This window comes from Lepisma saccharinum, chromosome 2 (assembly GCF_977018435.1).
Source record: "Lepisma saccharinum chromosome 2, izLepSacc3.1, whole genome shotgun sequence".
NCBI classification, from domain to species: Eukaryota; Metazoa; Arthropoda; class Insecta; order Zygentoma; family Lepismatidae; genus Lepisma; species Lepisma saccharinum.
Genome location: NC_139230.1, coordinates 17,665,309 through 17,692,406, shown reverse-complemented (window position 1 = coordinate 17,692,406; position 27,098 = coordinate 17,665,309). Strand labels below are relative to the sequence as shown.

Below are 27,098 nucleotides of genomic sequence, written 5' to 3'. Positions count from 1 at the left end.
CAGGTTACTTTACGTCGCTTTTTTCCACTTTTGGCTCATCTCGACGATGGGAATGAATGGTGATATGAGAATGAGATGGATGACAGGACAGAACAAAGGTCCCACACAGGATATACTGGCTCAGAGCCTTATTATTTTGAAAAATGCAGTCCAAGGTGTGCCACTTGGAAGAGAGGTTACATATTGGTTGATACCTTCCGAAAGGGTCACCCCTTACAACCCATGCAGGTTCAGACTTTCAGACGCCAGAGCCTCGCTAGTCTGCAAAATGCAGTCCAGGGTGGGATGACATTTGGATGTCTTTAAATAGGATCGCCCCTTATACCCCGGATCGAACTTTAATCCCGATTATCCTATCTGACCATAAATTGGACTTAAAACCAAAATTGGCAAACTTTTAGCGTTTATTTTGATCATAACTTTACAACTCTTGTCAAGTTCTTTCTTCGTGTGTTTAACTTTCCTCTGTACATGCATTCAAGAACCCTAAACATTTTTTTTAATATGGCCGTCATGTATAACAGGCTGTCGGCAAGGCGGACCGCTGTCATTTATTATTGCCGCCATCTGCAGAAACGCACATGGACCATGGAGCGACAAAAAAAAAAAAAAAAAAAAAACCTACCATCTTACTCAACAGCATCTTTTTTATCATTCCCTTCTGAAACCACATATGGTCGCTTTTTCTATTGCTCGTTGACCAACATCCGGATGTGCTTAAGAACCACCCGTGTTATGCGAATATAAGTGGTTAAGGAAGTCATGTGGTTCTATTCACAACATAAAATGTTAGTCTTCGGTTAGTTTTATTTGTAACTGTTTCCCCCTTCCCCGAATAGGTTTATTACATGAGCAAGCGCAGATTAAATTTTGCATGTATAGACATATAAAAATATTGCCTAGAGATGTAAGCGTAAAGTGTAGGCTCCACCAGGACTCGGGTTTGACATACCGTGCCATTGCTCTATACATGTATGGAGCGGTTTGTCTGTTATACTGCAACGGATCAGTTGCCTTTGAAACATGAATGCCGTCGAAGTTGCCTGATAGCTCCCAGCATGGAGTTGATATTACCTTGGGTTTTGGCACACACAGGAGATGGATTTTTTAAATTATATTCATACGTACTGCAGCTCTTGTGGTTTCAAATCCGAATGAAAGACTATTTTTTGGAGTGAATGTATGCACATTTAGGTTGAAATAAGTTTTGAGGTCTGCCTGGTGACAAGTGTTGAAGGAATTTCTCAGGATATCGGCCAGGTGAGTTCTGGATAGGTTTCCGAGCTATCGAAAGCTAGAGGCGAGTTTGATATCTGTCGAAAGTTTTTAAAGCTTTCGAGAACTCACCTGGTCGATATCCCGAGAATTTTCTACAAACAGATTTAATTTTGTTTGCTATATTTGCAGTCAAAAATATCTAACTTGCTACTTTATAGTTTTGATTGCAACATGTTGACAATTGATTGTTCAGAACTTTGATTTTGTATCAGTGTACAATTTTTTTTTTCAAAGATTACCATGTTACTTCGGATTGCATTCATTACCTTCAGATTACTTTAATCACGAGTAATATCTCTACACCCCTCTTCAAACTACTCGATAGTGTTAATGAACACATTAAGTCTAAGGATATGTACTAAAGAACAAAGGCCTTAAGTAATAAAAATATAAATATTTCCTCCTGAAATATACAGAATAAGAGAGAGAGCAGGAATACAAACATTATGTACAAATAAAAATTGTAATGTAGAAATTTACCAGTAGTATCACCAATAGGCTGGACGAGAGACTCGTGGATTGATTGCACAGTGTAGTGTCACAGAAACAGATGAGCGTATTGGTTACAGTAGAGCAGCCGATTGGGTGTTCATGTTCATCGAACGATGTCATTTTGGGTGCACATCCTCTCACCGTAACTACACGAAATGAAAGAGAATGGTTAGTAAACTTTATATAACAAGCATGTACAGTCACCGGCAATAAAAATGGGACAAAGATCCTGAAATGCTCACTTCCCTGCAAAGCGTTGTGTGTTGCCTAACTCTACGGCGGTGGTAGAAGTTGCCATTGAAAATTTGCTATTAAAATCCACTTATCGCCGTAGAGCTAGGCAACACACACAACGCCTTGCAGGGAAGTGATTATTTCAGCATCTAGGTATCCCATTTTTATTGACGGTGACTGTACAATGAATATGTTTGTAAGTATACAGCACTTGTATGTGCATGGACTCGAAGCTGACACCAAGGTTACTCATGGTTTTCTCTAGAAGGAAGGAGTAGATCTTTGAGAACATGTATTATGGATTTAATCAAAATGATTCAAACTAACGAACAAAATTGTGATCAGTGAATGGTGGTTTCTCTCCTCTCCTCTCCGAATTGCATCATGCCATAAACAAGGCTTGTTGTATAAATAAATAAAACTAGTATACCTACGTAGCAGAATTGTGTAGGTTTTAAGAAAGTTCAATTAATGTAAGTCCTACTGATAATGGATGTTTTGCCAGTCATTATTAAGGGTATAAAAGTATAAAAATAAAGTAAAATGCTCCCCTGTGCTTTGCACCACGCCATGAAGGCGTATAGGGGGTGTGGAGGTAGGCTCCACACTTTCTTTAACACGGCCGAAGGTGGGGGTGATATGATCAGTACCACGTCCCTGGCCGCCTTTACCCCCCCCCCCTTTCCAGGGTTTCCTCCAGGTACCCACTTTATACGACGCTGGGTGGGTGCCGTAGCAGCTTGAACAGGTGGGAAAAATTGGCTTCTCCCCAGCCGGGATCGAACCCAGGTCTCTCGCATGGTAGTCAGACGCATTATTAAGGGTATTGTTAATGTAATCGATGTAGTCTGTATTTTTATATCAAGATATAGTTTAAATACAATGTTAATTTTGGGAATTAGAGATGATGTAAATATATCTCGGTTGAAGTTTTTTTAGAACTTAGGTTCATTAGTGCTTTGCAATACTCACTCACTCACTCACTCACTCACTCACTCACTCACTCACTCACTCACTCACTCACTCACTCACTCACTCACTCACTCACTCACTCACTCACTCACTCACTCACACACTCTCTCTCTCTCTCTCTCTCTCTCTCTCTCTCTCTCTCTCTCTCTCTCTCTCTCTCTCTCTCTCTCTCTCTCTCTCTCTCTCTCACACGATTTTTCAGTTAATATGCTCCTATTCTATTTTTATTTATCTTAAATAGTCTCGTGTCCTTGCTTCTCATAACTTTCCCTCATGAATTCTAAAACTCTTTCCTTCAAAAAATTCATTAATTCATTCTATCTGAGCATAAAATGAACTTAGACAAACAAAGCCAGGGTCAATTCCCGCAGTGAATTATTTTAGGTGAGAATTTGTCCATTAAAGTTCCTCCGTAAGAGGCTCTGGGTATTGCCCACCCTCTTGTCGAACCCTGGGAGTAAAGGCGGCCATGGCAAAGATCAAGAATATGTGGCACCTTACCTCCATGCGCCTTATAACATGGTACAGGGAGAGCTTGTGTCTATATTGACGCGTTGAAATGTGCATGGCAAGAGCTTGCTGTTATCTTAAATACTATATCCATTAGTAATCTAGCAGAGTGGTTAGCATAGCTCTCTACGACGCCAGAGGTCCCGGGTACGAATCCCGGATTGGGCATGGGTGCTTTTCGTGAGTGTCCATCAATTTCATCATATCGCTCATCCTTATCATCGCGATTAACCAAAAGTGGAAGAAATGTGACACTAAACGATATATATTCAATGATTCTTAGTTTCAAGCCTTGACCTTCAGTAGGTAACCCCTGCTTACGTCCGTATTTTATATAATGAACGTCGATTGCTCTTTCCGAGTTGCTACTCACTGGAAATTCTGCGTGAATTATTGACTCCGGGAATTTTGCGCGAGTTCTGCGTGAATTTTTCTCCGCAGACGTGAAAAATTTCAATTATTATTAATCCAATTTGTGTTTTTCACAGTTTAGTTTTCATTTTTATCGAGGAAGGAAAAGAAAGCTGCGTGGAAAATAAAATATATCTCAGTCCATTTACTTTGTTAGTGTCCTTTACAGAACAATCTATCTGACAGACGGAAGATTATTGCAAGATAAGATATCTCGAAGTTGATTAAGTAAATTCGAGTGTGAAATTCTTATATACAATTAACCATTTTTCGCAGATTAGTAACATTTGTGACTTGTGTTTGTAGATATATTTAGAATCTGAGTATGTGAAATGGCAAATGTAAACTCCGTACCTTAAATTAAATATTTTACATATATACTCTATTTAATTTAATTGAATTAGAATTTTTGGATTCATTGGAATCACAAAGATTCTTTAAATTGTGAGTGGTGAGAGGCGGTAATACGGAAAGTTGAAATAGAGAGAACATTTGCTTATGTATTTCAATATTTGGAAAATTTGCCTTGAAAACCGGGAATTATACTTGAATGTTTATCATGGCCACCCTGTGTTTTCTCTAAACTTTGAGATATATATATATTCGAACCAATGACTCCTGGATAAATTTTATGGTGCCTTCCCTGATCGACTGACTTTCTGACTAATTTAGATAGTCACTCCTTGCGAATGCCAAGGTGTTGTTTTTAATGAAGGCAACTGACACTTCTATTTCTACTTCCATCATATGCCATAAGAAGAATTAACGAATTTACTCCAGACAGTTGTGTAACAACTTATAATGTGATAAATGGCTATTGTGCATACCCTATAATGGGCAGATGAGTGCGTTGTATTACATGTAGATTAATATAAAATGACACTTTACCGTTTTGGCCCACTGTTTTCACACAATAGTGTTCCACGTCGCAGTCTACTTCGAACAGCCCCCATCGAGGTGCGCAATCGAACTCCTCGCAAGACTCCACCACGTCTGCGCCTGTTCCGCATTGGTAACAGCGAATCGTTAAGCCTAGAGAATTGAGAGAAAAAGGAATGGTTAATGTATTGTTTCCAAATTAAATAAGCAAATACAGTGTGGTCCACAAGTATGGGAAATCAATTTAAAACAAATGAGAGAGGATATTTGACAAAGATGGCGGTCATCTTGAAGTCTGTCATTTTGGATTCAACTTACTTTTTTGTTGTTGGAATGTGAACGGGCATGTGGCATATGGTTAGAATTTAAAGAGAAATGCATTGGTATGTTTGCCCGATGTTTGAGCAAACTAGTGTTAATTTTATGAATGTGCCCAAATATCATAGGACCCTTTTGGTTCGAGCAATCCTGTGTTCGATTGTCTGTGTGAAACTTTATTTTTGGTGTTGGACCAACTTGATATCTACTTGGATTATGAAGCGGTGGATGATCTAGAAAGACTGGAAAATGGCAATTAAAGGTACTTGGCAGGATTGTATTTCATTAAGAACATCAATGTATGGTATTTCAATTAATACGACAGAATTTTATGCAAGTTTATAAAATTCTAATTCTCTAATGGTTAACCCTTGCAGCGTCGGGGTCAACTTTATAAAATTGTTAGTTTCGTAAACCCCTCTCCTTGTAATCACGGGGGTCCTTGTTTCGATTCTCGGTGGGGTCACATCTAATCTTAAACTACGAATTGAGCTTACTTTTAGTAAGGACTTCTACTGAAAGCACCTCCCCGACAGCCCAATGGTTGAGAGAATTAGGATCCTATTGGATCCTAACTTAATTTTACTGATAGTTGTGTGCATGATGTAATGTTAACACGTTCATGTTATTTAAAATTGTATTATGCAAGTGTTACACTTGTCTTTCATTCAAATATCGATTATCCTTATTTCGAGCACAACTTATTAGCTATATATTGTTGACGATATGCGTGGTATGGTAAGAAGTTAAGCATGCTCCTCCTCCCACTGATAGGAAGAGGCTGTGTTGCGGGTTATTCTTGGCACCGATACTACTTTCTACTGAGGAGGAACTTAGCAGACATAAACAAGGAAGGAATCGATCCGAGGGTCAAACGGGCTGGAAATTGGCATAGTTAATTTCAAGTTACAAAGCAGCAGAAGAGCTTGTTATTTTTAATTAATATTCAGTTAATATTCGAACGGAATAACCAAAAATAAAAACTGCATTAGCTCGATAAAATTGAGTGTTAAAATACAGGAACCAAGTTATATTTTCATACTCTACCATTTAATCCAAAGAATAAATGGTTCCACAGTTTTCAAAATTCCAAAAATTGTAGGTTTATGTGAGGGGTCACAACATAAACATTATAACGAAAATTCCCCCCTAACTCTTAGAGCCTACTCTTGAATGAGGTGTGTTCAAAGTTAGTAAGAAAATATGAATTTCAGTGCACCAACTGTACGAAAAGTTAGGAAATAATGAAAAACAGTTATGCTCGATATTCATTCATTTGGTGGATCAAGTAGAGAAGTCTCTTCATTTATGTAGTAATATATTTAGAATAAAATTTATTTATTTTATACAAGTGACTATTGTATAATAATTATAATCATGGCAATAATTATTTATGCTAATAAAGTTTTATCATTGTCTTGACCCTCCCACAAATTTTTTTGGCGACGCCTACGATCACTACTCGTTTTTTAAATTCGACAAAGGTGTTTTGTTCGCTGTACCCTAATGTACACATTACTGCTGCCCTACTCACCTGCTGGCAAAGCAGCTGACAGAAGAAGTAGGTAGATAATCATGGCACTCGCAACCAGCGACGCAGCGAGTGGTTGGAATCCTTCCTACAAATTGCCTCTCTAGGAATAAGCAGCTCTGCATGCTATCACACAGGAAGACAAAACTCAACTTCCTTCCTTCCTGTCCGGACGCATCAAACTTCTCGCGCCGTGAACGCCCAAGGCTTCTGCCCACGTGCTTTCATTGTGAAGGTGGGGCCAGAGTATATTCTTCGCCCAGAGGTGAACTCTCGAGAATTCACTTTTAAAAAATCCCGAGGCGTGGGTGTTCCGTTTTTAGACGCTCGAGTGGTTCACGTTACCCGCGTCCTTCACATGTGGAGATCTGACCTTACGTCTTGCTTCTATCCCTTTAAAAATACGAACTAAAGAAGTTCTCCAAATGGACATCCGAGATGACTTCTCCCCAATCTTAACACCTGTTGCAAATGATTCGTTTCGGTGGCAAGTTTCCATTTGTAAATATGGTGCTGGGAATGTTTTCGCAAGTGAAGTATGCAGGTTTATCTTCTCCAAAAAATTCTGTGTATCTTATCAAATGGTAAGGCAGGCACAGATGTTTCCTTGCTCTTTACCATTCGTTTCATTCTTGAGCATCGCCAGAAATTTTTGACGGGGGGGGGGGGGTCAGGCCGTGACAAAACTTGAATAGCAGAAATAATAATCATGGTTATGATTATTATACAACGATTATTATAAAATAATAAATAGGGCTCAGAAGTTGACCTGTAAAATCTCAAAAATAGACCTGTAGAATGACCTTCAAATTTTCACTTTTTTCTGTTACAGAAAGGAAAGTAGCTGTTTGTTACTGAAATTGACCTCCTGAACACGAACATGCACTTCATTTTCTAAGATTTGCTCTTAATTTGAAGTTACGGCATAATTCATGTTACCCATAAGCAGTGCATTGGCGCTTATTTTCAATATGAGCATAATTCACGTTACATAACAATTTGGCAATGTGGACATTTCTTGATAAATATATTAAGAGCGCTCGCAAAAGGAGGCCCGGGGGCACTTGCCTCCCCTCCCCCGCCGATATCTGGGTAATACAATTCAAATTTTGAAATTATGGCGTGAAAACAAGATGAGAGATGCCGTGAAAGACAGATTAAGCGTCTATGTAAATTAAGTTAGTGCTGGTGATGCTTTATGATAATTCTCTTAACTGGGGGAAAGCATAACTCTGTTTCCTCCACTTTAAACACCGCGGGCGGGCTTGAAAAATAAATAATGTTTTTCTGTTGTGTAGGAGAAAGTACCCTTTCTTTACTGAAATAGATCCTTGAACAGTAAAAAACACTAACAGCATAGCACTAAGAAAACAAAAGTAATTAAGTAATACTATGAATGTTGAATTCCCACCCAGTCTTCTCGTAAGACGTCAAAAGATTCTCCACGAGTTGTTCATAGTTTTTTGCTCTCTTGTTCCCCAGAAAACTGACACACTTGTCGAAATGCATTCCATTCAGTTCACCCACCATTACCGAAGAATTTCTTTCGTATTTTCATAAGATTCCTTAATGTCAACTACGTGTACAACAGGAATTGAAGGTAGAACATTACCGTTGCGCATCAAAACTGCTTTAAGAGAGAACTTGGAGGAATCAATAAAAAGTCTCCATTCCTCGGTTTTATGTGATATATGTTTCGATGCAAAGCAGGTTTTGTCATGGCACACAGTCAGGTCCCCTTTGGTTTCGAAAATGGAAGAAATGCTTTGTTTGTAGCGAGTAGTACCTTCACATCATTAGCCAGGCGATTCCATTGATGCAACCGTGGCTTTATTTTTGGGAAGTTCTAAGTCCCTGATTAGGTAATTTAATTCGCCCTGTGTTATCTTGTGGTTTACTTGATTCTTGGTAAAACCTGATGGTAAGAGACCTGTAGGAAGGCCAAGACCAAGATGGAGAGATAAGGTTGAGATAGACCTAAAGGAAATCTGTAAGGATGGAAAAGATTGGATTGATTTTGCTAAGGATAGGGACAGTTGGAAGGAAGGCTTGTGTTGCTGTAGCCATAAACCTTCGGGTTTAAGAAGGCTAGAGAGTTAGTTAGATATCTTGTGGGGTTCGCTAGCAGCGAAAGGTAGTGAAATACTTCCCTGAATACATGACATGTCGGAATGGAGTGCTGTTGTTGGGATACTACGTTGCCAAACAACCACCAGTGTTGCCACGTCACTGTATATGAAATCTAACAATACTCTGGAAACACTTAACAACTGAATGCAAACTGGCCAATCTTGAGGGGATCTGAAACAGCAAAGGAATGAGTGATATACTGGAATGCGACGTGCCAGACCGTCAGCAGTGTTGCCATATATACTAGAGTTAAGCTGGCTCCCTTGAATGTGCCCCCTCTCCCTCACCCTCTTCTGTTACGCCAACACGAGAGCCAATCGAACTTTTTTAAATGTATTTTCAGTGTTCAGCGTCCTCAGATTAGTAAAGATTGGGTACTTTCATTTCTGTAACAAAATGTGTGTAGAACAGTGTTTTTAAAAAACGACCAAGAAATAAATTTTGCTCTTGAAATGAAAGCTTCATTTTTCATAAATTACAAGAGTAGTTGAATAATTCGATAAAATCCATTGTTTGGTGGTTTAAACTACTGAAGCAAAGGGAAACTGCAATTAGGTGCTAATGTAGTTTTCTTTATTACTTTAAGGCTACATGAAACACACAATTTTTTTTTTTCTGTATATCATTCGCCTCCTTTCGGAGTGGGCCTTGTACGATACAGTAGTCTGAAAATACAGCGCGTGCTTCAGATTATAATTTTTTTTAAATATTGCGACTAATTTTACTTTAAAGCAACAGATTAAAGCGATAATAGTGGCCATCAAGGGAACCTCAAAGTACACTTCACACAAAGTATTTCAGGTTTACTGGAAGAAAAATAAATTTAACACAATTAAATATATAATACATTGCCAAACATTCCAGTTAAAAATAATATTGTGCTTTTGCAGTGACCTTATTTTCGATTAATGGCAAACTTGTTAAAAATACAATGCCAGAAAATTTAAATATGTGTAATGGATTTAAAGTTCATGAAACAACAGGGTAGGAGAAAAAGAAATCTCAAAAATGGAGAAAAATGCAGCAAAAACTGCAAAAATTACTGAAAAGTGACCTAAAAGCCAAAAATGGCCGAAAAAATTCTAAATAAGCACAACGTTTTCTGGTTCTAACTAAATGGAAACTGACTATCAGATTTAGCATTGTTTTCAAGGCTCAGAAAAAAGGATAATTTTTCATCGACTTTCTAGCCTTACTAATGAAAAGCAGACCAATTTTATGCCAAATTTATTATTATATCCTTGAAGATACTTCTACTGTATCCACCAGATGTGTGAATATCTAGCACAAGTGTTTTTCATTATTTTTTACAATTCGTACATGCACTGAAATGCTTAGTTACTGTATTTTGTTATTAACTTTAACACGCCTCATTCAAGAAAAATCCTTGTTTCTGGGACGGAGGGTTGTGAAACAGACTGGTCGACTGATGGTGGGGGTCATCTGCCACCTTCCCCTCCTCTGGCATGGTTACTGTATTAGCCCATTTGCAACTTAGACTTCCCTGATGGTACAGTGGTAAAGTATGTAAGGAATATGTGGTTAGATCCCGGCATGGACACATTTCTTTGACTCTCTTCTCTCTTTCGCTCTCCTGTCTTCTCTCTTTCGCTCTCCTGTCTTCTCTCTTTCGCTCTCCTGTCTTCTCTCTTTCGCTCTCCTGTCTTCTCTCTTTCGCTCTCCTGTCTTCTCTCTCTCGTGTATGTTAAGCAGGGATGTTAAACGTCCTCCACTTTAAGCTGTAGGTCCAGTCCCGATTAGCCTTACTGTGCATAAAGTGGACTTAAAACACCAAATCAATCAATCAATCAATTAAACGTCCAGGAACCCATAAATTCCAATGGGTTCTATTGGGTTCCACAACATGGCCAGAACCAATTTACCCTTGCTGATTTTTCTCTCCTGGACTGGAATTAAATTTATTTAAAATTGCTGGACCTTTAACAACCCTGGTGTTATGTGTACATACAGAAAATATCAAGTATCCTATACATCTGTCAGTATGTCACATATCGATATTGTTCAATTTGGAAGTGATTATTTTTTTTAAAAAAAAATACTAAATTGAAAAGAAAAAAATCGTTGGGAGTTTGTGCCAACCAAGCTGACTAATGTTATGTTTTTGTATCTTTTCATAGTATCGTACAGTATTGAAAGCTCCAGCAAACCTTTCGGATAATGCAACATCTGTGTCGGGTGAGTTATTTATTATATCAGATAATCATATGATTACATAAGTAGAAACTCTTTTTGATGTAGCATTATCAATATTAGTCTCAATCAGGCCCGAGGGGGTTTCATCCCGGATCAGCACCTGCCATCTAAAGGCAGAAAAGTGAGTGTAGAAGCCCTGAAGATGAATTTCTCAGTATATTACAACTTATTATGCAAAATGTATAATCCGGCTAAGGAAGTAAAATTAATTATCACTATACACTATTTAAATTAGATGTGTGTAAGAATTCGGGTGCTTAAACCCCACAAGCCCTTCCCCTGGCTATGTGACTGGTCTCAATAATGAGATGATTTATTCAGTTGTTGATACATTCTTGAAAGAATATAATATTTCTTTGAAATATAAGAAAGTTAATTTTTCAATATTCATTAAAAGTTAAATTATGATTAATCCTTGGTAATGTGAAACCTAACTTAAAATTTGTATGGAACAGTATTCATGGTAAAATTTTTGCTGTTAACAGAATTTACTTAAAGGGAGCAACTTCCATTTGTTTGTGGAAGATTGTCTGTTTGATTCCTATCGTAGGTTGAGAATCAATTGTTTTAAGTATTTTTTTTTTTAAAAGTTTCTTTACCGGCACTTCTGGTTAATCTCAACAATGAGAAAACTAGAGAGACTTGCAAGGAAACTCCCAGCCCCCAAATCAACTTACAATCTTCACTGGCAAGATCATAAGTTGACCACCTAATGTGTTCTGTTACCAAAGTGGCTAGGATGTTTCTCTTCTGATTGAGTAGTTGTGTTTTCATCGACGTCTGACAATCTGGAGCAATTTCAGTTAGTATCTGGTCAAATGTTCTCACAGATTATAAATTGTTATTTTTAGAAAGCATAGTTTGCTTGTTTTTTCTCACAATCCTTGGCATATATCATTATTAAACATTAATATCAGCTGAAAGTGAAATCCAGTATTACAATTTGTTAAAAAGGCCTTCTACAAAAGGAAAACTATCAACAGCTCAGTATCTAAAACAATAAGGTAACCAAGAAAGTTCTGTCGGATTTTCACCCGACACTTCCAAAAGCCAAAAAGGGACATGTAATGGACCTACCTGGTCAAACATAGTCATCAGCATCAGTGACCTGTCTCCAACGTTCTGGAAGACTATGGAACCCACAGTGGCAGAACTCTGCAGAATGTGAACCAAAGAAGTCATTAAGTGTGGTGTACTCTTAGACTCTGTTTTGGTGCCATTGTCTTCTAAGGTGGTTGTCCATGGAATGGAACGGATGGTAATTGGATGGGTCAATGTCTGGGAATAAGGTGAGTGCATCAGTGTTCCCCAACCAAGGCAGAGAATGGTGTCACGGGTGACCTCGCAGCCAAGGCATACAGGACCCATCGACCCACCTTATTCAGTTTTCCAAGTTAATGGAGGTGCTGTCGAACGGTTTCTGCACTAAAATGGAATTCTTCTCACAAGTCGCCACACGTTACACCTTTATTTACCCCAGTAACCATCTGCAGAGTGCCGTCGTCTATGGCTGTTGGTCTTCCAACATGTGGTGCATCTTCCAGGGATTCATCGTCGTACTTGAATTTTTGAAACCACCGTTGCACTGTCCGCTCATTCACTACATCATTTCCGAAAGCCTGACACATTTTCTTCCCTCCTGCTGTCGCGTTTGTTCCAAGTTTAAATTCATGCAGCATACAGGCTCTCATCACACTGGAGTAACCATGCTTCACCTGTCCTCACTGGTGTTCACGTTGACTGACATAACGTGCTGGTAGAACATGCATATGCCCACAAACAACTATAATCTTGTCAGTCTTGCCTTGGAACTTGCAGCAGGCAGAGTGTGTGAAGTTAAACCTCATCAGAAACACAGAACTTTTTTTGGTTATCTAATACAAACAAGATGTTCCTCTTCTTATCAAGTTCATCTACAGCTTCTACAAATATAAGTTTTGATATCATCTTTTACTATGACTTGGGTATTCAAATAGTTTGAATAATTTAGTTCTGCAGATGAAATTTCTTAATTCTGGATTTCAACTTGACATTTGATGCAAGAGTACAGTGGATTTATAATGAAAAGCATGTGCAGTGTAATACGTATAATACTAGCCTATATTGATTTATATAAATTGTGTAACCCATACTCAACATTACTTACCTTGCTTTTTCCTTTTTCCTAGTGAAAGATGAATTGCACTCTTGGGAAATCACACATGAATATGCGCAAGGGACAAATATTCTCGGTCTTGTGGTCTTCTCTGTTGTCCTTGGTGTCACTCTAGGAAAAATGGGTCCACGAGGGCAAGCTCTTCTCAGCTTCTTTACCTGCTTAAGTGAAGCAATGATGATAATCACCAACTGGGTAGTGTGGTAAGTAATGCTACTAGTCTCATTATACGACCAAGGGAAATAACTTCTTCCACTACGTTGCAGTAAGATAATACATAATCAATACACTGCAGCGTGGAAATGTTAACTTGTGTGTAATAATGCAAAACATTGTTTCATGTCCCCAATTTGGTTCACATTTTGAACATATATTATTTTTCTGTTACTTCAGTTGTTTGAATTCCAGAGAGCTCCTATGTTTTTCTTTTCCTCTTGAATCTTTACATTATTGATAGTCCTATTCTCATTCTTCATCTTAAGAAGATTAATAAGATCTTCCATCCAACTCTCTCTTCATTTCTTGTATTCCTCCTCTTTTTTCATGCACACATTTGCTACCTTCTTGTAATATTTATGCTTATTATTTTTACTTCGTGTTTTGTTGTGTAGTGTCATGAAACAAGCAGGTGAAAAATGATCAAATTATTATTTTTTGAAAAAATTCATACCATTCAATTCGGTTACAAACTATAGATTCCACTAGTGAATTATATTGTTGTACGAGGGCTATTTTTTTCAACCTCCGATGGCGCTGCCAGGTGGCCCATGAAGCGCTAGGAAGCGGGGCGTCACGCGGAGTGATTGGTGTCTCCCCTGCCTCTACCACCACCACTGGCAAGGACAACTCTTCAGTTGAAGCTGAACGACAGGCACGTAGCGATGTCTGCTACATTCGAGTCTCCCGCCAAGTGCGAGGTGTGTTATTGGTTGACTTTATGGAGCCGGCGACCACAATCAATGCTGCTGTATACTGTGAGACATTGTGCAGACTACACAGAGCCATCCAGAACAAACTGAGAGGCATGTTGTCTTCAGGCATTGCCTCACTTCATGACAATGCCCGACAACATGTTGCTACATCAACCAAAAGACCTTCTTCAACGATTCCCCTTGGGAAGTGTTTGTTCACCCTTCCTACATCCCAGACCTGGTGCTGAGTGACTTCCACCTTTTCCCGGCATTGAAGAAGTGGTTGGGAGGACTGAGCTTCCACACCAATGAGAAGCTTTGGGACACCGTTCAGACCTGGCTTAACAGACAGGCGGCACTTTTTTTTTTGCAGAGGGTATTGGAAAGCTGGTGCATCGGTACGATAAATGTCTGAATCATCTTGGTGATTACTTGAAAAGTAGATGATATGTGTACGTAACTTTTGTCAATAAACCCATTTTGCTATTCATGGGTACATATCCCTACATTGTCCCGCAACATGGCCGTACAGTCTAAGGCATCAGTCTTTGGCTGCTGGACACATGCTGGTTCGAGTCTCCTGGGGGAATTGTAACAACTTTTCTAATGAGATTTCTGCCAGTGTATGGGACCAGCGGCCACCACCATCATGAGGAAATTGGCAAGCTATGAATGAGTAGCGTAACCTGGTCATGGAAACCTTACAACTGAGGGTTCGTCGTGCTGACCACACATCACACCATAACTGGTTCGATGATGGCCCACCTCTGCTGAATCATATGGGAGTGAGGCCGGCAGTCTGTAGGTAGGCCCTGGCTCTCAAGGGCTGTTGCACCATGGGTTGTTATATCCCTATATTTATAAGAATGCAAAATTATAATTATATTATTCTGATGTTATCATTTATTTTTACCAGGTTGTCACCAATTGGTGTGCTTTTCCTAATTTCTGGTAAGCTACTAGAAATGGAAGACTTTGGTATCATGGTTGGCCTGTTAGGAAGTTACTTTGGTACTGTTCTGGCTGGACTCTTTATACATGGTTTTGTGGTGCTTCCAATTATTTATGGAATATTCACTCGTTCATTACCCTTTACTTTCATTGGAAACATGGCACAGGCATTGGCAACTGCATTTGGTACAGCTTCAAGGTAAGTGTAGTTAACTGAAATTTGTATTTAAATGGACACTATTAGGTCTACTTGATATTTTTTTAATGCATGTTTTGTTTTGTTTCATTGTTTCTTTTTGAATTGGTTACTTTTTCCACATCTATTAAAATTTTCTTTCCGAATTCTCAATTTTGCGACTTTGTATTAAACTTTCACAAAAGTTAGATAAATGCAGTTAAATGTACGTAAATTGTGTGAAGAAATTTTGCTGTGTTTTGAAAGAATCTCCTTTGGACTAATGCAATATTACTGTATCATTATATAATGTATTTATTAATTATTAAGTTTTTAATTTACAGCTCTGCTACACTTCCAATCACCATTGCTTGCCTTGAGGACAAGAATGGCGTTGATCCAAGAGTTGCTCGTTTTGTTCTGCCCATTGGAGCAACAATTAACATGGATGGTACAGCTTTGTATGAAGCAGTAGCTGCTATCTTTATTTCACAAGTTCGCAAAATCCCATTGTCTTATGGAAGTATTATTGCTGTCAGGTAAGATAGAAAATTTCATTACTAAGACTTGTAACTGCTAATTTAATTAGGTGTAATATTTTTGAAAACTTAAAAAAACCCTCCCAAACATTTTGAGCACAGTTAACATCAAAATCCCCTCCCTAAAACATATAGCTATTATTGATAATTTTTCTAACTTTCAGAAATTAAGAATGAATGAACAGATACCCCTTCCCATCAGGTTTTTGTGTAAATTAACTAGTAGAATCCTAGGTAGTGATTTGAAATCAGTGTAAATAATTCAGTTGTGAAGAAAATTGGGGTAATTGAATTCGAGGGGGTGAGTGTGGGAGCTGGATAAATTACTAATGGGGTAGTAAGTACTACATTTGGAGGATATGTTAAATCACTAATGAATATATATTTTTTTTCATTTATACAGATAAGACTTGCTAATAAATTGACTAAGGAGTTAAATAAGTAAAGGAGTGTTGTATTCACTGGAAGGTTATTTGTAAATTGTTATCGAAGAAACCACTGTATTTCGGAATAAATGGTAACATGTAGCATGGGGCACAGTCCAGGTGTACTCAAAACTGCAAATCATTGGGAGCACTACATGATAGGCTTACCATATTTTTTTTGGGTCCAACCCAGGACATATTCGCGATCAACTTGTTACTGCTGAATTTCAGGTTTTTTTTTACAAAAATAAATTGAAATTACTTGAAAGCCTTAACATTTTATTGGAACATTAGACTATAAATTGTACAAGAAAAATATATTAGCATTATTTTCTAAAATCAATCAATTAATTTTCAAATGTTTAATTGAATAATAATACATTTTCTGATGCTTAGGAAACCTCTGTTCTAGGTAGCATCAGCGGCGGCTCTAAGGGGAGAGCCGCCGTGCCATGGCTCTACCCTCAGAAAAAGAAATAGCACTTGCTTTGCCAAAATATAGTTAAATTAATACATTTACGAATGAGAAGATTCGAATCTTGTAAACGTTCCAGCTTACGGCCGCCTCAATTCCTTCGCTGCATCCCCAGCTGTTCTCTCACTTGCTCTGGGCCAGCATATTCTGGCCTTCATGGAGAGGCATGCGAGGAGGCATGAAGAAGTCTCCGCAGTTAACGAGCGAGGAGGTGGGGTTGTATGTAGCCCAGTGGCAGCCATAAGACAATCAACCGTGCCAGGTCGCGTGGCACAACGTGAGAGCTTTCGCATTGTGTTGACATAGTTGCAAACTTCACAGAGAAGTGACTAATCCTGACCGATTTGTAATACTCGTTGGAGAAGTAATTCGCGAGAAAGATACTTTCCTGCATACTTGGCAAGAACGAACGTAATATCTTCTCCAAATTTATATAACCATTTAGATAGATGCGTCTAAAGAGCCATCCAGACTTTTTTTGTTATAGATTTCTTCCTTAAGAAAAGATATATCCCTTGCTCTCACGCACACAGACACTCATTTGTTGCAACTGATGTTGACAACATTGAAGACATTTACTGTAAGTACAAAAGAATTGCCTAAAGGGAATTCGCATCACCAGGGGATTTTTTACTTTAATATTTGTAAAAGATCACATGGAAAATCTATCAGTATAAGAATTTCACTTGGAGATATAATTCAATTTCTTGCATTGAATTCTAAAAATTGTAGATCTAGAGTTCCTTTAGCAGATAATCATATTTCAGTTGTTAGTAACACCGATCGTTGATGTACCGTCTGCCGTGCTGGGGTTGCAAATTATAAACAAAGCAAGGAGAGAATACCGATCGATTCGGTGTGTCTAATTGTCCAGTGTTTCTCTTTTTAGTGAAGTGAAAGTGTCCGATGGTGTGTGAAAGGAAGGGTAGTTAGTAAAGATGAGTCAGATTAGAGCTCTATTACATACACCATTTTCCAAGGTACTATACAATATTAAATTAAAAGTTAAACAACTTGGCTGTCCCACACCAGATTTAAACATCAATTCTATTTAAAAATATCAAAAAAATGGTAAAGGTGACAGGCGTCGAAATTTTAATAGTCACATTTATTGCTTAGAAACTCTGGCCGACCTCCGCACAGCATTCTTCGACGCCAGGGATTGCGGGTTGAATCTCGGCCTGGGCATCGGTGTTCTTTGCGAGTGTTCACTCATCCTTATCTTCGCGATTAGCCAAAAGTAGTACAAATGCGAAGTAAAATAAACCAATCTTAGGAAGTCTGAATTTTTGTCTGCAATTTTAGTAAACAAAGTTCCATTAAAATTACCTCTTTCATTAGATTTCTATGACATATGCTAGCGAAAATTTTTCGATTTCTTGATCACGTTGTCACTACCCATCATACTAGCTGCCAGCCGCCACTGGGTAGCATTATGTATTAGTTGACTGAGTTGTACTTTTCACTAGACATGACTTTTTTCAGAAATGGCGTGTTTATTTTAATAACATCATAAAATTCACAAGATGAAAGTTCTGAATGAATTTTAACATTCAGCAGATGTTAACGGTGATTACTATAAGTCTACCTTTTTCTGCAGACCAAATATTCCCCATAATTGAAAATACTCTCTCAGCTGGACCAGATGTTCCAGGCAAAGACATAGCAAACTCAACCATTTTAGAAATGTTGGTACATGAAATATCAGTCTTTTGAAGCACCTTAAAAATTGTTTGCCACTTTGCTTCAATAGTATCTGGTACTTTATCAGAACTTCAACCACAACCTACCTTTTGGTTTTGAATTACCTTGTTCAACAATGTACGTTCATCAAATAGGTCATCAATATTTATTGCATCTTTTACAATTGCATTAATAAGTTGTGCACTCTCTTGTAACCCTACGTTTACCACCATATTTTTGAAATGTGGTTTGCCACTTGGGGTCTGTCACGGACACCACCAATTTAATTTATTTTTTTTTAGTCCTTTTTTGTTTTTACTTGCCATTTTTTTGTCTAATATGATTTCTAGACATTAATGAAACACTCACAACTGTTTTCAGATGTGAATTTTATTAAAATTATTACAAAAAACAAAAAATTGTATACATGTAAGTATCAATACATATACTATTTGAGCCAAACTACATAAAGTATGTTCCAGATATTGTGTCGATTGAAAAATATAGGAATCAAGATGTTACATTCCAAACATTAAATTTAACAATTGGGACATTTAAATTGTCGTGATTCTTGGCGGTGTTCTTTGCAGACCCAACGAAAACAAGTGTTACACTGAATGTCTGTTTCCTTGTCTCCTTTTCTTGTCTGGACACAGAACTGGCATCTTCCCCTCTTCCTACCCGTAGCTGTGGATGTTTCTTAAATTGCTGGAACAGTTGCTTCTATTCCAATGCATTAAGCAGCCAGAAAACATGCTTTTTGCGGCGTGGAGTATTTTGAAGCCAAGCTTTGACCCATGGAGTAACAAGTTGCTTTGCAAGAGCAAGAATTAATTTTTTTCTCAAATTATGTACCTTCTTATTCTGCAGCTGGTTATGGCACCAAATTACAAACACGTTTAGAGCTGCTATATCAAGATCAGTGGCGGTCGCTCCATGGAACAGAGGGAACAGGCTGTTCCCTCCTACTTATCGCCCATTGAAGCTATTTTAATTATCTATATTAACATAATAAGAACACTTCTTTCTCCTGAAATCAACACGCCGAAGAAAACTTTCACCGTGACTGGACATTTGTTTACTTCACCTACCCTCGTAGTTCTACCCTCTAGTGCCTGCCAGTATTTCCGACCACGCGCAAAGGTAAACGATCCTCATGGTCTCACCTCCCCCACCACGGAAGCTGAACTCTATAGCTGTTCCATACGAGAGACAGCGAATTCGTTTTCCTTAGGGTTCCCTTCAAATAATATAAAATTCAACATTTATATCTTTTTCCAAAATATATGTAAACATTTTACACCTTAAATGCACCAAATTTAATCCATTAGATGAAGAAAATAAAGTGTTTAAGGGTATTATCGAAAAGGGGGGGGGGTGAGAAATATCCAACTCTTACATATTAGGCCTTAATTGACACGGGGGTTCTGGGGGGATTGTGAATTAAACTTTGGGGGGAACAGTATCCAACCCAACTCTAGGTCTTAGATTATTGCGGGTATTTTAGTTAGAGGGGATTGAGCCTCAAATTGAGGGCAATTATACAATTATTGTGTATTACTCTTGTCTTAGACAGACTATTGCGGAAATTCTGGTGTGGATACTGAGAATTAATTTTTTGGAGGAGGCATAATCCACTCTTCAATATCAACAGTAAGTCTAAAATTGGCATGGAAACTTTGGTGAAATATCAGATTGTCAAGAGATTTCTGTAGTGGAGAGAGAGTTTGAAAATTCAATTTTGGGGATTGCATTTAGCGATATGATATCCACACGTTTTCGTCCATGAACATGCCAAAGGGGAAGCTGGAAAAGACTAAATATCTCGGGATCATAAGAAAGTATTGACATCCCATTAAATTAAAATTAATATTCTTGAAAGCCTGCAAAGAAATGGATTTAAAGATTTTCTTGCTCGCTTCGATCGCAATTATATGTTACTAGGATGCGTGTTTGGTGCTTGAATGAGGTGAATGTGAAGTTTATATACTATAGCTGCATTACAAGACAAGATATATTCTCGATTATGATTACATTTCTTATTTTTTTCGGGATGTATGATACCATCGTCATCTTATCGCTGAACAAAAATAAAGAGGATTGTTCATTCTGTCCATGATTTTCTAACAACAATTGTGGGATATAGAGCTTCTGCTTCCTCATTGTTCCATCGAGCGTAATTTTCTTTTCTAGGAGAAATAACACAAGCTCACAATCAGTAAAAAGTTGTCAACAGTTAGTCCTTGACCAGTTCCATACAAAGGTGACATGAGATCTTTCACCACTCTTTGACCCTTTTCAGGAGCATTACCGTCCTTTCCAGTGTACACTTGTAAATTATAAGTATAAAACACTTTTTCATCTGCAAACATCCATACTTTGATACCATATTTTGCAGGCTTCGATTTCATATAAACTCTAAATGGACAATTGCTCCTGAACCCTACCAGCTGCTCGTCTATTGTTACGTACTCATGTGGGGAGAAAGCTTCTCTACAATGGAGGGAAAATCTGTTGGTTAAATCTCTAATTGCTGCCAGTTTATCAGTCTCCTTTCTGTGAGCCCTGGTTGTTTTGTCATCAAAACTACACAATATGAGAAACTCTGTAAATCGGCTTCGGGATAAGGTGGCTACATACAAAGGGTAGGGAAATGCCTGATCTCTTCATATTTCTGAAAGCCTGATTTTATTGAGGTGAAGAGCACCCATAGCAAGCAACAATCCAACACAAGCCCTTATTTCATCATTCTCGAAAGGTTTGAATTCTTTTCGTTTCAAAGGATTTTGATCATTCCACTGCTGAATTTCCAATTGTCCAGCTTAGTTTGTGTATTTCACTACAATATCAAAAATGTTACTCATAAACAACTCAAAACAGTCTCGTTCACAAGAAACCATAGCACTATAATTTGAGAGACCTGGTTTTGCTGTCACTATGATAGATGCAAGATGCCAGGTAGGTACTGGTTCTTTTGCAGTCCACTCACGGTTAATTTTTGATAAAAAAAAAAAAAAAAAACATCTATAATTTCGTCAAGTCTGAGCATCAGATAAATCTGTTGTATCTGAACAGTCACTATCTTCCCCAACATAGTCCGAATCCCACACTGAGTAATCACTAGAGATGTCAGCAATTTCTGCATCGCTTTCTTGTCCATCTGCTGGTATTTAAACTTTGCTTCCTATAGGAATTTAATCACTTTCAAGCAATTCTTCAATTTTCTTGTCAGTAAGATGCCTTTCCATTCTGAAAATAGAAAATAATATGTATGCATATTCAGTTTTATATGAACTGTCGTATCCCAGTGCATAGTCTGCAACCAGTGCATAGTCTGCAACCAGAACGAACAACCAAATACTACTGCTTGTATTGCTCTGATCAGAAATGGAGCAGCATCAATTAAATGCATAGCCGAAAGTGTTACATGGTTTACAACGTGGGGTCCATTGCGGACCCCAGCAATTTAATTTTAAAAATCTGAGCGACCAATTCTTTTTTTTTTTCAATTAGTGTTTGCAATTGCGTATTGAACATGTATTTGTAGAGGCATACACAGGATACCAAATTTCTAGGCCCAACACAAAAGCAATAATAACTGGAAAAACTGCACTGGACCCCACGTGATAAGCGTAGGGGAAATCAGACCAGACAATTTCAGTCTGTAAATTTATCCACTGAAACTTACTAACTTTATCAAAACTGTTTCTCCACAACTATAAGTATTAGATACTAGAATTATGAAAATTGTTGACGCTTGAGAAGAATGTTGTTCCTGAACATCATTATTTTCTTTTAGAGTGCATAACAATTCTTTGGCAGAAGATTGTATAAATTTGTTTTTTTCTTTCCTGAAGTTGACAAATTAATTGAGAATGTCTGAAATGCTTCTGTTGCTGTGATAGAATTAGCTTCCAATTTCAAAACTACATTATTAAATAACTGTAGAGAACCATACAAAAATTTAAAATACAATTCACTTTCTGGATTTTCAAAAAAATCATATAATAATTTTGGGAATTTGTCACAAGACAGGAAGTATGATTTTAGCCCATCAAAAATGGCAAGAATTCTTTCTATTGCAGGCAACAAACTAAGGAAACTTGTGCTGCTATGGGATAATACTTTTTTGTAATCTGTTTCCACAAATTCACAGAACTGTTTAAGTTTTGTTCTTCTTACTCTATATATATGTGAAAATATTTTTAAAAAATTTATAATAATTACTTCTATGTCAAGGGGCAGAGAATCACATGCTGCTTATACTGAATTATGTACAATATGGGCTGAACAACCAATTCCTAATATAGGCCTATCTAAATCACTTTGAACTTTTCTAAACACATCCCCCCTCCCTTTCTCTTCACACCACCATAACAAACAAACTTTTCTTCAAGTTTGTATTTTTTCACACTGCAAAAGATAGTTAAAATTTGAGCACTTGACACTTCATCGAAATTTAAAAGTTTAACTTGAACTCCCTCCTGTATGCTGAAATATCTCACAACAATTGGAACGAATTTTACTTCACTTCTGTTTGAACTATCCATCGATACTGTAACACATTATCAAAAATAAATGGCAAAATAACATTAACAATTATTGCCTCGGTTTTGGTTCTAGCAGATGAAAATTTTGGGTCATATAACTTTTTAACCAGTTTTGAAGTGCAGTCTGATGTGTTGAAACTGAGTTCGTGTCTAGCAGTGTGGTATGACATTGTAGCTTCTTTAGCAGCACACTCCAGATATTCCCATCTTTGGCTTTAAAAAACTCTCTTATGTTTGCTGAAGCAGTATAATTAATAGCACTCCTGTTTTTAACTGTTTTCATGTGGTCTTCAATATCACCTCTTCCTTTATGTGCAAGAGAAAATACTCCATTACAGAGTGTACATTGCACACATTCACTGTCACAGTCATTACACAGTTACAAGAATTTGTATTGCTGCTGCAGGTTAACGTTAAATACACACTTTCTTTTGCCCATTGCCAAATAGTTATAATTATCAAAAAGGTGTAGACGAGTTACTTGAGATGTTTGCAAGACCACCAAGATGCTCACAGAAGTACGGAAACGGAACCGCTTGGAAGTTGATATCTCGAAGAAATAAAAGGTATCTGTCCTTATAATCGATCAATCTTTGCCGGTCATAAATTCTGGTCGTGAATATTAAATACCGGTAGCTATTTTCATGTTCAGATTCTCAAAACCCTGGACATTTTGCAGTCCCAGACTGTCCGGGCTAATCCCGGACGTATAGTAAGCCTACTACAGGAACACTTCAAAATACATTTTATCCCATAAATGGGGGTGGGGAATCACATGTAGAAGACACATAAGTAAAGAGAAAGTAAAGTTCCCCGTGCCTATTGCACTGTGCCCTAAGTCACATTTAGGGCATTTGGGACCTCTCATTTTCTTCGATCTCTGCCATTTTGGACATGTGAGCAGCACCATGCTCCGTATGCCTTTACCCCCCCCCCGAGTTTTCCCCAGGTACCCATTTATTTGAGGCTGGGTGAACCCCAGAGTCACTTTATGCAGGGATAGGGCTGGAAAAATTCCAACCTTAGTTCACCCACCCTGGAAATTGAACCCAGGTCTCCCACATGGCAGTGCTCTTCGAAGCTCATGATCATGAATCATTCCTGCTGGCTGTTTCCTCTGGGCTCAATATCTCCTCAAAATATTCCAAACATTCTCTATAAAGTTGAGATCAGGGGAGTATGCTACATTTTTCTGCAAGGCCATAATGCCGGTATCACTGCTGCAGACAATGACTCTCCCCCATACATAATTGCTATCCTTTTCCAGCTTGTTTTATTGAAGGTACAGGATACCAGGTTCCTGCCGTACTAATGCCCAAAATCTGGTGCTAAACTGATTCTGCTTTTATTTGTGAATAAAACATTGCCACATCCCCCCATTCGTCCACACACTTTTCTTGACACCATGTCATAACTCTTAATATTAAAAACTCAATATGCTGACCAAGGCAGAATTTATTTTATTTTAAAACATGACATTTAGTTTGTTTTAAAATAAAATAAATTCTGCCTTGGTCAGTATATTGAGTTTTTGGTTATCATGGAAACAAGGCTTAATGGTGTTAACTCTTAATATTAGCATATTTGTGTCTGTTATACAACTGCACATGCAACAGGTTATGGACCGTAGTGCGCGCGGAGCCGTCATTTTGTTATTTCTGTTTCATTTGTGCCAGATTGACGGAATCATTGTTAATTTTGCCACCAGAGGTCAATAGAATCGGTTACGCAATGACGTAATAAGGAAGCCTCGGTGCGACCTCGCAGCCCTTCAGGCAGCGCATTTTGGATTCTGACGCAGAGAGAGAGAGAGGAAGTTGTTTTCTTCAAGGTAGACACTTTGTAAAGGTGTCCGAGGTACCACTATATGGAGGAGAAGGATAAGTACTTTCCGTAATGTTTTAAGTTCCGAACTTGCACTCACTCACTCACTCAATTATATTTTGTTCACAATCTTTCTCTTTTATACTACGTGAAGAAGTGACTTGACAGTCAATAGACAGATTTAGTTCATTGTTATTAATTAGTTAAACGAATATCCATCAAACTGGCCTAAGTGAGAAGACATGTTTTTCTTTCAGTGATCATCGAACAAACTTTATTTATTTGTGTAGTCTAATTGTGCTTGCACATTATGTAAATAAACTCGCATAATCTGGAACAGTGTTATATCTGTACATTCGAATAGCATAGCTGCCCCATAGCAAATAAGTAGACCTTTAAGGCGGAAATCTTCCACTGTGCATTTACTTCAAGGTTCGTATGCATTAAACAAGCCAGTTTAACGTGCACACAGAGTACAGAGATATAACTTAATCACATGCCATGGTTTGGTGTAACATATGTATGTCCCACCAGTACTGTCAAATGGTTGATTACTCAAATGTACGGGGTTACTCCATAGTTCCAGATAGCCTGAGGTTCATGATGGATGACCTCCTCCAGCAATCTAAATGCACGGCCAAGAGATTATGCAGGTGGCAGAAGTTCGCAATGTTGCCAAATTGGAGCACAACCCCATGTGTTCGGAGGTTTAAGAGAATGAAATATCTCGTTGTAGAGTTTGTCTTTGTAATCCATGTGATACAAACTTACAGTATTTGCTCACAAGGTCAGGGATAACACAAAAGTGCCCCAGAGAGAAGTTCCGACACTTGAACTCTGCCCAGCTGCCTATTTTCTTGCATTTAGACAGGTTTCCAGTTGTTCTGCACCTTGACCACAGCCTTGACGCAATGCTGCAGTGAATTCTCACTTCATTTGCAGTACTTCCTACAGTACACCCTTGATACAGTGTTCCAATATGCTGACCACATTTAAACTTGCTCAGATGATGTCGTTGTGTCTACCATTCCTGTAAAGTTCCCACTACACCTCAACACATCAAGGATATCAAGCACTGCAATAGGACTCCCAATGCCAGACAAGTGTTCAAACTGATTCCTGCACCACCTATATTGGTATGCAGTGATCATGGATCCATGGGGAGAGTGATATGGGCGATTGGCCGTCCCAATTGCCACATTTTTTGATATTATTATGCCTAATAGTTTTGAAGAATTAATGTTCTGCCTTTCATCACAAGTTTAACAGGCTCGAATATTTTCTAAAGCTTGACTAAATCTGCTTTGTGCTCATGATAGGCTGATCAGATTGGACCTACAGTTTAAATTTGAATCTGAACCACTGTGCAATATGCCTCAAAAGAGGAATTGAACTGCACACACATTGAGAGAATAGGTTTTTGCTTCTTTGGTGATTCACTTTACTACTCATCTTATAGTTCAGTTTACCATAGTAACTGGATGAATTATGATAATTTCATACAATACAGTGCATCTATTCCAGCCTTGGACCTCTAGTTTTGTGAAAGAATACTCTAATCTCCAGAACATGAAAGTCAGCTTGGTTCCTGTTTACAGCACTACATATTGTTTACATAAAACACAGCAAGTGTAGATTAGAATTGATTCTCTGCCACTTTTGGCTAATTGTGAAGATGAGAATAAGTGATGATATGATGAAATTGATGAAGGGACCTCAAAAAGAACATCCATGCCCAGACTGGGACACCTGGCATCATAGTATGCTGGGATCCACCATTGGTGTGCAGAAAGTTGGTATGGACACTAATGACAGGGTGGCGACAGACCTGGAAAACTGGGAGTATTTAGGGAATTCGAGATGTCAAAAAAAGTCTGGGAAATGTCAGGGAATTTTGTCTTGATTGGCTTTTTTTTTTATATGTCTTTATGGGACTCTGCATGGGAACAGGAAATCTTGTTGCTAAGTTTCGGCCTCAACTTTAGGCCCCTTTAATGCACAACACAACCACGGCACCAGAAACCAGTGATGGCAGGGGAGGAGGGAGGGAGAGAGAGAGAGAGAGAGAGAGAGAGAGAAAATTAGAATTTCGGGTACAGAAAAATGTGTTAAGCCTCTAAATATTCCGTGGAAAATGCATTGAATTATAATTTTTTCTTGTCCGTATGGGAGTAGTAAGGGGACAACTGTCAACAGATGGAGGGGATGGGAGCAGGTGGCGCTGTCTGATAGTTCTTGGATGTCGTAGTAAGGCATTTTGTTGGACAAACTGAAGGAACATTGAAACAAATAGGCTCCATTGATACATACGATTTTTGTCGAATATCGCCACCGGACAAAGTATCTCACTACACATGATTGATTGATTGATTTAGTTTATTTTACTTCGCGTTTTGTGCCTCTTGGCTAATTTTCGAAGATGGGGATGAGTGATGAAATGA

At 38.1% G+C, this 27,098-nt stretch overlaps 2 protein-coding genes across 6 annotated transcripts in view; one reads left to right on the top strand and one right to left on the bottom strand.

The window, feature by feature from the left end:
- Nucleotides 1-27,098, top strand: part of LOC145983936 (excitatory amino acid transporter 3-like) — a 209,216-nt gene that overhangs the window by 172,274 nt on the left and 9,844 nt on the right. For all 5 annotated transcript variants that reach the window (XM_083117107.1, XM_083117108.1, XM_083117110.1 and 2 more), the window contains 4 exons: nucleotides 10,894-10,951; nucleotides 13,138-13,327; nucleotides 14,952-15,185; nucleotides 15,506-15,700. In XM_083117107.1, coding sequence (XP_082973233.1) covers nucleotides 10,894-10,951; nucleotides 13,138-13,327; nucleotides 14,952-15,185; nucleotides 15,506-15,700 — 677 coding nt within the window. The remainder of the gene's footprint in view (nucleotides 1-10,893; nucleotides 10,952-13,137; nucleotides 13,328-14,951; nucleotides 15,186-15,505; nucleotides 15,701-27,098) is intronic.
- LOC145983937 (uncharacterized) lies at nucleotides 1,688-6,771 on the bottom strand. The gene is made up of 3 exons (XM_083117112.1): nucleotides 6,629-6,771; nucleotides 4,786-4,929; nucleotides 1,688-1,916 (listed from the first exon to the last, which is right to left on the bottom strand). The coding sequence occupies exons 1-3, from the start codon at nucleotides 6,748-6,750 to the stop codon at nucleotides 1,874-1,876; spliced, it is 309 nt and encodes a 102-aa protein (XP_082973238.1). The 5' UTR covers nucleotides 6,751-6,771; the 3' UTR covers nucleotides 1,688-1,873.

Coding starts and splice junctions, on each gene's coding strand:
- LOC145983937 (XM_083117112.1), bottom strand. CDS start 6,750: ATGCAGAGCTGCTTATTCCTAGAGAGGCAATTTGTAGGAAGGATTCCA. Junction 4,930..6,628: donor GTCAGCTGCTTTGCCAGCAG/GTGAGTAGGGCA, acceptor TCAATTCTCTAG/GCTTAACGATTCGCTGTTAC. Junction 1,917..4,785: donor GAAAACAGTGGGCCAAAACG/GTAAAGTGTCAT, acceptor CATTTCGTGTAG/TTACGGTGAGAGGATGTGCA.